General features: G+C 49.6%; 1 protein-coding gene across 2 annotated transcripts in view; it reads right to left on the bottom strand.

Annotated features, from left to right (window-relative positions):
- The window catches only part of LOC132828731 (zinc finger protein 239-like), a 50,195-nt gene extending 37,267 nt beyond the window's left edge, over window positions 1-12,928 (bottom strand). The window contains exons 1-2 of one of the 2 annotated variants that reach the window (XM_060845851.1): window positions 12,855-12,928; window positions 4,296-4,971 (exon numbers count right to left, since the gene is read on the bottom strand). In XM_060845851.1, the coding sequence (XP_060701834.1) occupies window positions 4,296-4,873 (578 nt within the window). In that variant the 5' untranslated portion in view covers window positions 4,874-4,971; window positions 12,855-12,928. Of the gene's footprint in view, window positions 1-3,886; window positions 4,217-4,295; window positions 4,972-12,854 lie in introns of those variants that run through there. The other variant, XM_060845849.1, reaches the window with a different exon arrangement.
- Window positions 12,929-14,462: the final 1,534 nt, after the last annotated feature.

The raw sequence follows: 14,462 nt of genomic DNA, 5'->3' as shown, positions 1-14,462 counted from the left end.
ACACAAGACACACACACACACACAACAGACACACACACACACACACAACAGACACACACACACACACACACAACAGACACACACACACACACACACAACAGACACACACACACACACACACACACACACACAACAGACACACACAACAGACACACACACACAACAGACACACACACACACACACACAACAGACACACACACACACACACCCAGACACACACACACACACACACACACCCAGACAGACACACACACACCCAGACAGACACACACACACCCAGACAGACACACACACACCCAGACAGACACACACACACCCAGACAGACAGACACACACACCCAGACAGACAGACACACACACCCAGACAGACACACACACACACCCAGACAGACACACACACACACCCAGACAGACACACACACACACACCCAGACAGACACACACACACACCACAGACAGACACACACACACACACACACCAGACACACACACACACACACACCAGACACACACCAGACACACACACACCAGACACACACACACACCAGACACACACACACACGACACACACGACACACGACACACACACACACACACACACGACACACACACACACGACACACACACACACGACACACACACACACGACACACACACACACAACAGACACACACACAACAGACACACACACACACACACACACAAGACACACACACACACACACAAGACACACACACACACCACAGACAGACACACACACACACCACAGACAGACAGACACACACACCACAGACAGACACACACACCACAGACAGACACACACACACACCAGACAGACACACACACACCAGACAGACACACACACACCAGACAGACACACACACACACCCAGACAGACACACACACACACACCCAGACAGACACACACACCACAGACAGACACACACACACCACAGACAGACACACACACACCACAGACAGACACACACACACACACAACAGACACACACACACACACAACAGACACACACACACACACAACAGACACACACACACACACACACCCAGACAGACACACACACACACACACACCCAGACAGACACACACACACACCAGACAGACACACACACACCAGACAGACACACACACACCAGACAGACACACACACACACACCACAGACAGACACACACACACCACAGACGGAGACACACACACACACACCACAGACGGAGACACACACACACACACCGGAGACACACACACACACACACACCGGACACACACACACACACCGGACACACACACACACACCGGACACACACACACACACCGGACACACACACACACACCGGACACACACACACACACACACACACACACACACCACAGACAGACACACACACACCAGACACACACACACCAGACACACACACACCAGACACACACACACCAGACACACACACACCAGACACACACACACCAGACACACACACACCAGACACACACACACCAGACACACACACACCAGACACACACACACCAGACACACACACACCAGACACACACACACCAGACACACACACACCAGACACACACACACCAGACACACACACACCAGACACACACACACCAGACACACACACACCAGACACACACACACCAGACACACACACACCAGACACACACACACCAGACACACACACACCAGACACACACACACCAGACACACACACACCAGACACACACACACCAGACACACACACACCAGACACACACACACCAGACAGACACACACACACCACAGACACACACACACACACCACAGACACACACACACACACACCACAGACACAAACACACACACACCACAGACACAAACACACACACACCACAGACAGACACACACCACAGACAGACACACACCACAGACAGACACACACACACCAAACACACACACACCACAGACAGACACACACCACAGACAGACACACACACACCAGACACACACACACCAGACAGACACACACACACACACCACAGACACACACACACACACACCACAGACACAAACACACACACACCACAGACAGACACACACCACAGACAGACACACACACACCAGACACACACACACACACCAGACACACACACACCAGACACACACACACCAGACACACACACACCAGACACACACACACCAGACACACACACACCAGACACACACACACCAGACACACACACACCAGACACACACACACCAGACACACACACACCAGACACACACACACACACACACCACAGACACACACACCAGACACACACACACACACACACACACCACAGACAGACACACACACACACACACACACACCACAGACAGACACACACACACACCACAGACAGACAGACACACACACCACAGACAGACAGACACACACACCACAGACAGACAGACACACACACCACAGACAGACAGACACACACACCACAGACAGACACACACACACACCAGACACACACACACACACACCAGACACACACACACCAGACACACACACACCAGACACACACACACCAGACACACACACACCAGACACACACACACCAGACACACACACACCAGACACACACACACCAGACACACACACACCAGACACACACACACCAGACACACACACACCAGACACACACACACCAGACACACACACACCAGACACACACACACCAGACACACACCACAGACAGACACACACACACAGACACACACACACACACACACCACAGACAGACAGACACACACACACACACACACCACAGACAGACAGACAGACACACACCACAGACAGACACACACCACAGACACACACCACAGACACACACACACCACAGACACACACACACACCACAGACACACACACACACCACAGACAGACAGACAGACACACACCACAGACAGACAGACACACACACACACCACAGACAGACACACACACACACACCACAGACAGACACACACACACCACAGACAGACACACACACACACACACACACCACAGACAGACACACACACACACACACACCACAGACAGACACACACACACACACCACAGACACACACACACACCACAGACAGACAGACAGACAGACACCACAGACAGACAGACAGACACCACAGACAGACAGACAGACACACACACACCACAGACAGACACACACACACACACCACAGACAGACACACACACACACACCACAGACAGACACACACACACACACACACACACACACACACACACACACACACCACAGACAGACACACACACACACACCACAGACACACACACACACCACAGACACACACACACACCACAGACACACACACACACCACAGACACACACACACCACAGACAGACAGACAGACACACACCACAGACAGACAGACAGACACACACCACAGACAGACACACACCACAGACAGACACACACACACACACACCACAGACAGACACACACACACACACACCACAGACAGACACACACACACACACACCACAGACAGACACACACACACACCACAGACAGACACACACACACACACACCACAGACAGACACACACACACACACACACACACACACACACACACACACACACACACACACAGGCTCTACCTCCCTCTGGACGTAGCTTCCCACATCTACTTGGGTGAAACAAACTGATTGTCACTGAAAACGAGACAAAGCAATTTTGGGAGTTCCTTCCACTTGTTGGAGGTGAGGATGGAGAATACAGTGGAGACCGAGAGCCCTGTTGAAGAACCTAGTCTGCGTTCGAGATAACGATAACGGCTTGATGCCCCATAGTTTGAACAAGAAACTGATTTACCTTATTTTGGTGCAAGCAGACGACTGGACTTGTGGGGTTTCCAAACATCACCAGAAACAGACCCCAGGAAACACGGGCTTGGATGTGAATGTTGATAGCAAACTCTGACCCACACGGTGTTTCCCCAGTCCTGACGGACCCGAAAATCCCAATTCCCATACTGTGTGGGTGGACAGTCTGCTTCCAGTGTTACTGTGTTGAGGTACAGCGAGTTGGCATCATTTCCAAAAGCTAACCTAGAAATACCTCCTTGTTCTCAACGTTTCAACCGCAGCATCTGCACCTCTGATACAGCCGGGTCAGTCCCAATCATCCAACAACCACACTTCATGTCTTGGTTTGAGGAAGTGCAGAGCTGTTTAGCTGTGGTTCTCTGTGAACCTGCTGGTGTATTAACAGTTTGGACGACCGAGTGAATCCCTTCCCACACACGGAGCAAGTGAATGGCCTCTCCCCAGTGTGCACCCGCTGGTGGATCAGCAGGTGGGTCGACTGAGTGAATCCCTTGCCACAGTCAGAGCAGGTGAATGGCTTCTCCCCAGTGTGGATCCGCTGGTGTTCCAGCAGTTTGGAAGAATGGGTGAATCCTTTCCCGCACTCCGAACAAACGAACGGCCTCTCTCCGGTGTGCACCCGCTGGTGGATCAGCAGGTGGGACGACTGAGCGAAGCCCTTCCCGCAGTCAGAGCAGGTGAACGGTCTCTCCCCGGTGTGCACCCGCTGGTGGGTCAGCAGGTGGGATGACTGAGCGAACCCTCTCCCACACTCCGAGCAGCTGAAAGGCTTCACTCCGCTGTGGAGTCGCAGATGCCTCAGCAGGCTGGAGGACCAAGTGAATCCCTTTCCACACTGGGGGCAGTCGAACGGTTTCTCCCCAGTGTGGACACGCTGGTGTGCTGACAGGTAAGACGAATCAGCAAAGCTTTTCCCACACACGGAGCACGTGTACGGTTTCTCTACGTCGGGAGTGGCGCTGTTTCCTTCCATGTTCGAAATTCCAGTTCCGCCGAGTTGGGGGACTCTATCACCACATCGGTTTGGAGTTGTCTGACTGCAAATCCGAACCTTCTAGTATCCCGTGAAAACTGTTGAAAACAGTGGGGGGGGGGGGGGGGAAAGAAATATCAGAGAAGGCACACAAAAGAAAGTTGGGAAATTGAGCAAATGAGGCGAGAAATTTTGAGGGGGGAGCACTGGGAGTAAGTCATCATGAAAGCTGCTACACTGTCACCAGAATCCAGTTGGTTCCCTTTCAGTTGCTCCTACAGGAAATTCAGACTGCTATTCAGGTGGTGGGGGGGGGGGGGGGGGGGGGGGGGAAGCCAAAGTAATTTGGGAGAGACAGAGCGAAGGATTTTGTATTATCAACAACTTCAGCACAATATCTGCATCCAATCCACACCTACCTGGGCGGCACGGTGGCACAGTGGTTAGCACTGCTGCCTCACAGCGCCTGAGACCCGGGTTCAATTCCCGGCTCAGGCGACTGACTGTGTGGAGTTTGCACATTCTCCCCGTGTCTGCGTGGGTTTCCTCCGGGTGCTCCAGTTTCCTCCCACAGTCACAAAGATGTGCGGGTCAGGTGAATTGGCCATGCTAAATTGCCCATAGTGTTAGGTAAGGGGTAAATATAGGGGTATGGGTGGGTTGCGCTTCGGCGGGTCGGTGTGGACTTGTTGGGCCGAAGGGCCTGTTTCCACACTAAGTCTAATCTAATCTACCTGAGACTCTGGCCTCTATGGGAGGAAAGAGCAGGAAGGGAGAGAGGCACATGGTCAAGGAGAGGTATAGGCCTTTAACCTGACCGGAACTTTAACAGAATCTCTTAAACCACGACCAAACCTCCATTACCTAGAGGTCCAGGGTACCAGGCGTATGTGGTTGCCCACAAACCTACCAACACACTTAAACAGTGACTAATGAACCGAAAGATGCTGTTAGATACGACCAGCAAAACTAATCTCATTTGCAAGATTCCATACAAGAACTGTAAAAAAACCCCACTACATCCAACAAACTAGCAGGGCACTTGCCACTCGGGATACATGAACACCAACTGGCCACCAATAGAGTCGACATACTGTCACTAGTTTCTATACATACAGACAAAGAAGGACACCACTTAGACTGGGACAACACACACATATCCTAGGCCAGGCCAAACAAGAATTCTTAAAGGCCTGGCATTCTAACCAAAACTCCACCGATCTCGACCCGATCTCCCTCTCCCGGAGAAAAAGAACTGGAAATGACATCACCCACCTTGAGAAACCAAGTCCTATCAACAGAGAGGCGGGACATACCACCAGCGCTTCACCAGGGACTCACCCTGATGACATCACCTAGTCATGGTGACGAAACGTCTGAAAACAAACCTTCCAGCTCAGCGAGCTAACTTACATATACATATGTGAACACTAGCACCTTTCAGTCACAGACTATCCCGACTTGTTTGACACCCAGTTACGGATGAGCAGAAACTTTCTCTGTTTAAGTATTTATGAAGACTGAAGGCACTGTCTTAACTCCCTCCCCACTGACTCCAGCCCCCTCTCTGGTAATGGTGTGGGACTGAACAGGCTGTTCACAATTCGAGTGAAATATTTCCTACCACATATCCCCATTGTCACCAAGACCACTGATATCCACCTCAGTAAAACCACCCAAATCCACCCTAGTCTCAGCTCATTGGCTGCGAAAGCTCTCACCCATTTCTTTGTTATCTCTATCCTAACAGATTCCAGGCTTTCTACCACATTACAACGTCTCCCTCACCCACAGATTACACAAAACCCTTCGACCTGTGCGTAACTGGTAGTACAGCAGCACATAGTCTCATTTAAACACTGTAGGCAGAAGTAACAGTGAAATTGTGCAGTTCTAGTCTCCTTTCTATCAGAAGGATGTTGTGAAACTTGAAAGAGTTCAGAAAAGATTTACAAGGATGTTGCCAAGGTTGGAGGGTTTGAGCTACAGGGAGAGGCTGAATAGGCTGGGGCTGTTTTCCCTGGAGCGTCGGAGGCTGAGGGGTGAACTGATAGAGGTTTACAAAATCATGAGGGGCATGGATAGGATAAATAGACAAAGTCTTTTCCCTGGGGTGGGAGAGTCAAGAACTAGAGGGCATAGGTTTAGGGTGAGAGGGGAAAGATATAAAAGAGACCTAAGGGGCAACCTTTTCACTCAGAGGGTGGTACGTGTATGGAATGAGCTGCCAGAGGATGTGGTGGAGGCTGGTACAATTGCAACATGTAACAGGCATTTGGATGGGGATATGAATAGGAAGGGTTTGGAGGGAGATGGGCCGGGTGCTGGCAGGTGGGACTAGATTGGGTTGGGATATCTGGTCAGCATGGACGGGTTGGACCGAAGGGTCTGTTTCCATGCTGTACGTCTCGATGACTCTGTGTAAAGAGAAGCCTGGGAACTGTAGAGGTGTGAGTCTGACATTAGCAGTGGGTAAGTTGTTGGAAATGATTCTGAAAGATCGGATTTATACGCATTTGGAGATAAGGAATAATTAGGGATATTCGGCATTGTTTTGTGCGAGGGAAATAGTGTTTCACAAACTTGATTAATCTTTTTGGTGACTTTCTCAAAAGATTCAATGAGAGCACTGTTTACTTGGACTTCAGGAAAGCTTTAGACAAGGTTCCACATGGTAGACCAATCAGGAAAGTTAGGTCACATGGGATTCTGCGGGAGCTTTCCAATTGGATACAACATTGGCCAAACAGCAGGAGAGGTGGTGGAGGGTTGTGTTTTTGGACTGGAGGCCTGGGATCAGCAGGGGCCCACAGAGATCAGAGCTGGGCCCACTTTTATTTGGCATTGATAGAAATGATTTCGATGAGAATGGAGAAAGCATGTTTTGTGGATAACACCAAGATTGGTGGGAGACTGGACAGTGAGGAAGGTTATTTAAGATTGGGAAGTGATCAACGGGCTGAAGAGTGGCAGGTGGAGTCTCAAATCCGAGAATCCTTTGGCCCACCAAGTCCACACTGACCCTCAGAAGAGTAACCCACCCAGACTCACTCCCCGACCTAATTAGTTTATATTTCCCCTGATTAAGGCACCTAGCCTGCACATCCCTGAACACTGCGGGCAATTTAGCGTGGCTAATTCACCCTGACCTGCACGTCTTTGGACTGTGGGAGGAAACCGGAGCACCCGGAGGAAACCCACGCAGACACGGGGAGAATGTGCAAACTCCACCCAGTCTCCCCGAGACTGGAATCGAACCTGGGTCCCTGGCGCTGTGAGGCAGCAGTGCTAACCACCGAGCTACACGACTGCAAGGTATTGCATTTGGTGAAACAGAGGCAAGACTATGTAATTATAAGTAGCACCTTCGGCAGTATTGTAGAATACAGAGATCTAGGGGGTCGGGTTCCTAATTCTTTGAAGTTTGCATCATATATAAACAGAGTGGTTAAGAAGACATTGAGCATACTTCATTGCTCAGAGTACAGGAGTTGGAGCATTACATTGAGGTTGTACAGGATGTTCATGAATAACTCATAGAATCCCTACAGTGTGGAAACAGGCCCTTCGACCCTCCGAAGAGGAACCAACCCAGACCCATTCCCCTACCTTTGTACCCTACGTTTATGCCTGACTCACGCACCTAACCTACACATCCCTGAACACTATGTGACAATTTAGCATGGCCAATTCACCCTAACCTGCACTTCCTTGGACTGTGGGAGGAAACCGGAGCACCTGGAGGAAACCCACCCAGACACGGGGAGAATGTGCAAACTCCACACAGTCACCTGAGGCTGGAATCAAACCCGGGTCCCTGGCACTGTGAGGCAGCAGTGCTAACCACTGAGCTACCATGCTACCCCAGCACTCTTCGAGGGTATTGTGTCCAGTTCGGTCTCCCGATTATAGGAAGGCTGTTAATTTGGAGAGGGTTCAGAATAGCTTGGCCAGGATGTTGCCGGGAAAGGAGGGTTTCAGTTATAAGGAGAGGCTGGGATGTCTTTTATTGCAGCCTCGGAGGTTCAGAGGTGATCTTAGAGAGGCTTAGAAAATAATGAGGGGTATAGATCAGGGAGATGGCAGGAGTCTTTTCCCTCATATGGGATATTTCAAGACTAGAGGGCATAAAGTGAGAGGAGAAAGATTTAAAAAAGACGGAGGGGGGGCAATTTTTTATTTTGCACACAGTGGTTCGTGTGTGGAATGAACTTCTGGAGAAAGCGGAAACAGTTTGAATGTTGAAAGACATCGAGATAAGTACATGAACAGGAAAGGTTTGGAGGGATATGGGCCACGCGCAGGCAGGCGGGACGAATTTAGTTCGGGATTATGGTCAGCATGGACTGGTTGGACCGAAGGGTCTGTTTCAGTGCTGCGTGACTACATGACTTTAAACACTAGACCAAAGAGACATTGCTAGAGAGAGAGGAATTAAGTCATCAACGGCAGAGAAATGATCGGGGCTTTGAAATGATTCAGATCTACGGTAACGGAACGTCACCAGCCACAGATTCACAGAACCTCGCTCCGGTAACGGGTAACCGGGGAAAGGCTTCACGAGCCGAGTTCTCAAAAATACTCACCCGGGAAGCCATTTCAACGGTTTCAATTTCATAACCTCCTGCTGTAACTTGCTGGAAGGGTATTAGCAGGACCGGAGTCGAAGGGAAACCTCCCAGTTTGAGGAAACCCCTCGGGAGCAGTGCGTGTGATGCCATTCGGAAATCGCTGCTGTGAGATGACATCACACACAGGGACACTGTGGATCTGGCTCTCTACAAACTAGAGATCGCTCCAGTTTGTGAATGATGGCAGGGGCCCTGACAGCAGGCAGACGGGATTTACCACAAGGGCCCCGAGAGATGATAGATTGGAGCTGGGAGGTCATGGTGCAGCTGGACAGGACATTGGTTAGGCCACTGTTGGAATATTGCCTGCAGTTCTGGTCTCCTTCCTATCGGAAAGATGTTGGTGAAACTTGAAAGGGTTCAGAAAAGATTTACAAGGATGTGGCCAGGGTTGGAGGGTTTGAGCTACAGGGAGAGGCTGAACAGGCTGGGGCTGTTTTCCCTGGAGCGTCAGAGGCTGAGGGGTGACCTTATAGAGGTTTACAAAATCATGAGGGGCATGGATAGGGTAAATAGACAAGATCTTCTCCCTGGGGTGGGGGAGTCCAGAACTAGAGAGCATAGGTTTAGGGTGAGAGGGGAAAGATATAAAAGAGACCTAAGGGGCAACTTTTTCATGCAGAGAGTGGTATGGGTATAGAATGAGCTGCCAGACGAAGTGGTGGAGGCTGGTACAATTGCAACATTTAAAAGGCATTTGGATGGGTATATGAATAGGAAGGGTTTGGAGGGATATGGGCCGGGTGCTGGCAGGTGGGACTAGATTGGGTTGGGATATCTGGTCGGCATGGACGGGTTGGACCGAAGGGTCTGTTTCCGTGCTGTACATCTCTAATGACTCTAAGGCAGGTGTCAGTGGGGGAGCACTTGGGGGCCAGTGACCATAATCCTATTAGTTTCAAAGTAGTGATGGAAAAGGCTGGACTGAAACGAAAAGTGAAAGTGCTAAGTTGGAGGGAGGCCCATTTCATTGTATTAGGCAAGAACTTTCAAAAGCTGACTAGGGACAGATGTTTGCAGGTAAAGGGATGGCTGGAAAATGGGAAGCCTTCAGAAATGAGATACCGAGAGTCCAGAGACATTCCGTTCCTGTTAGAGTGAAAGGAGGACCTGGTGGGTGTACGGAATGCTGGATGACTAGGGAAGTTGAGGGTTTGGTCAGTCAGTTCTGCAAAAACATATGTTTCTTCAACGCAAATTGGCTTTAACGCCAATGAAGAATTTAGACTGTTATTTGGAGAACGCAAAGCTTCCTGTTTTGGCTGTAACATGATCCCGGCTCCGTTAGTTTAAATAGCACCATTTAAACAAGTGTCTGATAATGCAAGATCGCACGAGAATGGAACTCTCGTGTTACATCAGAACCAACTGTTTAGACAGCAGAGATCGAGTGAATCCTGAGAACCGTGTAAAGGCAGTGCGAGTACACCTCAGGAAAAAGTCAGGAGTGCAAAAAAGAGGACATGAGACAACTTTGGCCAATAGAGTTAAGGAGAATCCAAAGGGATTCTACAAATACATGAACCACAAAAGGTGAACTGGGAGAGAATAGCGTCACAGTAACGATCAGCAAGCCTGCCTACGTGTCAAACCACAGGAGCTGGAAGATTTACTAACTGAGTATTTTGCATCAGTGTTTCCTGTGGTGAGGGATATGGAGGATGGAGAACAGGGGGAAATAAACAGCAATATTTTGAAAAATGTCCATATAACTGAGGAGAAGGTGCTGAATGTCTTAAAATGCATGAAGTTGGATATACCCGAGAACTCTGTGGGAAGCTAGGGAAATGATTGCTGGGCCTCGTGCTGAGATATTTGGATCAGCGATAGTCACAGGTGAGGTGCTGGAAGACCGGAGGTTGGCAAACGTGGTGCCACTATTTAAGAAGGGTGGTAAGGACAAGCCAGGGAACGATAGACCGGTGAGCCTAACGTCGGTGGTGGGCAAGTTGTTGGAGGGAATCCTGAGGGACAGCATTTACGCGTAATTGGAAAGGCAAGGACTGATTAGGGATAGTCAACATGGCTTTGTGCGTGGGAAATCATGTCTCAATCTTGATTGAGTTGTTTGAAGAAGTAACAAAAAGAATTGATGAGGGCAGAGCGGTGGATGTGATCGATATGACTTCAGTAAGGCGTTCAGAAAGGTTCCTCACAGTAGAATGGTTCACAAGGTTAGATCTCATGGAATACAGGGAGAACGAGGCATCTGGATACAAAACTAGTATGAAGGTGGGAGGCAGAGAATGGTGGTTGGGGAGGGTTGCGTTTCAGACTGGAGGCCTGTGACCACTGGTGTGTCACAAGGATCAGTGCTGGGTCCATTGCTTTTCATCATAAATATTTGGGATGTGAATATAGGAGGTGTGGTTAGTAAGGTTTCAGAGGGCATCAAAATGGGAGGTGTAGTGGACAGTGAGGTTACCTCGGAGCACAATGGGATCTTGATCAAATGGGCCAATGGGCTGAGGAGCGTGGATAGAGTTGAATTTAGGTAGAAGAGAGGTGCTGCATTTTGGAAAGGCAAATCAGAGCAGGAGTTAACCACCTAATGGTAAGCTCCTGGGGAATGTTTTTGAACAAAGAGACCTTGGAGTGCAGGTTCATAGCTCCTTGCGAATGGAGTAGATAGGATAGCGAAGACGGCATTTGGTTAAGTTTTCCTTTATTGGTCACTGCATCGAGTATAGGTGTTGTGGGGTCACATTACGGCTGTACAGGACATTGATTAGGCCACTTTTGGAATATTGCATGCAATTTTAGTCTCCCTATGGCAGGAAAAATATTGTGAAACTTAAAAAAGGTTTAGAAAATATTTACAAGGCTTTTGCCAGAGTTGTAGGGTTGCAGTCATATGGAGAGACTGAGCAGGCAGGAGCTATTTTCCCTGGAGCTTTGGAGGCTGAGGGGTAACTGCAGCGAGGTTTATAAAACCATGAGCTGCAGGGATAGGTTGAATAGCCAAGGTCTTTTCCCTGGGGTAGGGGAGTCCAAAACTAGAGGGAATATGTTTTTGGCGAGGGGAGAAAGATTTAGAAGGGACCCAAGGGTAACTTTTTCACGCAGAGGGTGGTGTGTGTATGGAATGAGCTGCCAGAGGAAGTGGTGGAGGCTGGTACAATTGCAACATTTAAGAGGCATCTGGATGGGTACATGAATAGGAAGGGTTTAGAGAGATATGAGATAAATGCTTTTATGAGAGATTAATATGTGATAGATTAGGAAAAGTCATTCCTGGTCAGAATAAAAAATTAGGACACTGACTGAAGATTTTGGTAAGGGGCCACTCAGAAGGTTGGGAGGCGAGGTTTTATTCAGCAAGTGATAATAATCTGGATATCAATACTTACTTGTACAGGCCAATGATTTGAAGAAAGGCATTTCACGTTTCAGGTTCTTGTCTGTAAATCCCCATGCCGGAGCCTGTAAAAGAGGTTTGCAACACCCATCACTGTCAGTCCAGGGCAGGAATTCAGTGAAGAAAAGGAATTCATCAAACTTATGTCTTTGCTGTTATCAACTCCCTGTTTTAACTCCCTGCCAAAGCAAAGGGTGTGCGTGAGGTAGTGGGACCTGCAAACGAAGATTTGCTTCCTTTTCATTCCGTGCAACCCGCTCTACCTCGCGAACAAGCCTCTGGAGGTGCAACGCTGATGGGCAGGCTTTCTCCATGCAGCAGCCCAGGGAAGCAACCTCCTCCCAGTCACACCAACACAGACCCCCAACAAAGACGGAAGGAACGCATGCTCCTCATTGCACAGCGCTCAGTAAAGGGCAGGATTTGGAGATGCTGGTGTTGGACTGGGGTGGACAAAGGTAAACATCACACAACGAGGAGACTGCAGATGCTGGAGTATCAGAGCTGAAAATGTGTTGCTGGAAAAGCGCAGCAGGTCAGGCAACATCCAAGGAACAGGAAATTCGACGTTTCGGAGTTCTCTGTGTGCCCTCATCCCACGTACTTCTCGTGTATGCGACTTCTACTGCCTTCCAAAGGTACACAAAGCCAACACACCGGGACGTCCCATCGTGTCGGGCAATGGGACCCTATGTGAGAATCTCTCCGGCTATGTGGAAGGCATCTTGAAACCTATCGTACAGGGGATCTCCAGCTTCGGTTGTCACACTACGGATTTTTTACAGAAACTCAGCACCCACGGACCAGTCGAACCGGGAACACTGCTAGTCACAATGGACGTTTCTGCACTCTACACCAGCATTCCCCACAAGGATGGCATCGCGGTAACAGCCTCAGTACTCAACACCAACAACTGCCAGTCTCCAAACACCATCCTACAGCTCATCCACTTTATCCTCGATCATAACGTCTTCACCTTTGACAACCAATTCTTGATCCAGACACACGGAACAGCCATGGGGACCAAATTTGCACCCCAATATGACAACATTTTTATGCACACGTTCGAACAAGACTTTTTCTCTATGCAGGATTAGATTAGATTACTTATATAGTGTGGAAACAGGCCCTTCGGCCCAACAGGTCCACACCGACCCACCGAAACGCAACCCACCCATACCCCTACATTTACCCCTTACCTAACACTACGGGCAATTTAGCATGGCCAATTCACCTGACCCACACATCTTTGGACTGTGGGAGGAAACCGGAGCACCCGGAGGAAACCCACGCAGACACGGGGAGAACATGCAAACTCCACACAGTCAGTCGCCTGAGTCGGGAATTGAACCCGGGTCTCAGGCGCTGTGAGACAGCAGTGCTAACCACTGTGCCACCGTGCCGCCCACTGATCTACAACCAACATCGACGACATTTTCTTCCTCTGGACCCATGGCGAGGAGTCACTGATAAAACTACACTGTGACATCAACAAGTTTCATCCCACCATCAAACTCACCATGGACTACTCTCAACTGTCTGTCTCATTCTTAGACACATGCATCTCCATCAAGTACGAATACCTCAGCACCACACTCCA

The sequence above is a fragment of the Hemiscyllium ocellatum genome, chromosome 27 (genome assembly GCF_020745735.1).
Source record: "Hemiscyllium ocellatum isolate sHemOce1 chromosome 27, sHemOce1.pat.X.cur, whole genome shotgun sequence".
Lineage (NCBI taxonomy): Eukaryota > Metazoa > Chordata > Chondrichthyes > Orectolobiformes > Hemiscylliidae > Hemiscyllium > Hemiscyllium ocellatum.
This window is presented reverse-complemented; position numbering and strand designations above follow the sequence as displayed.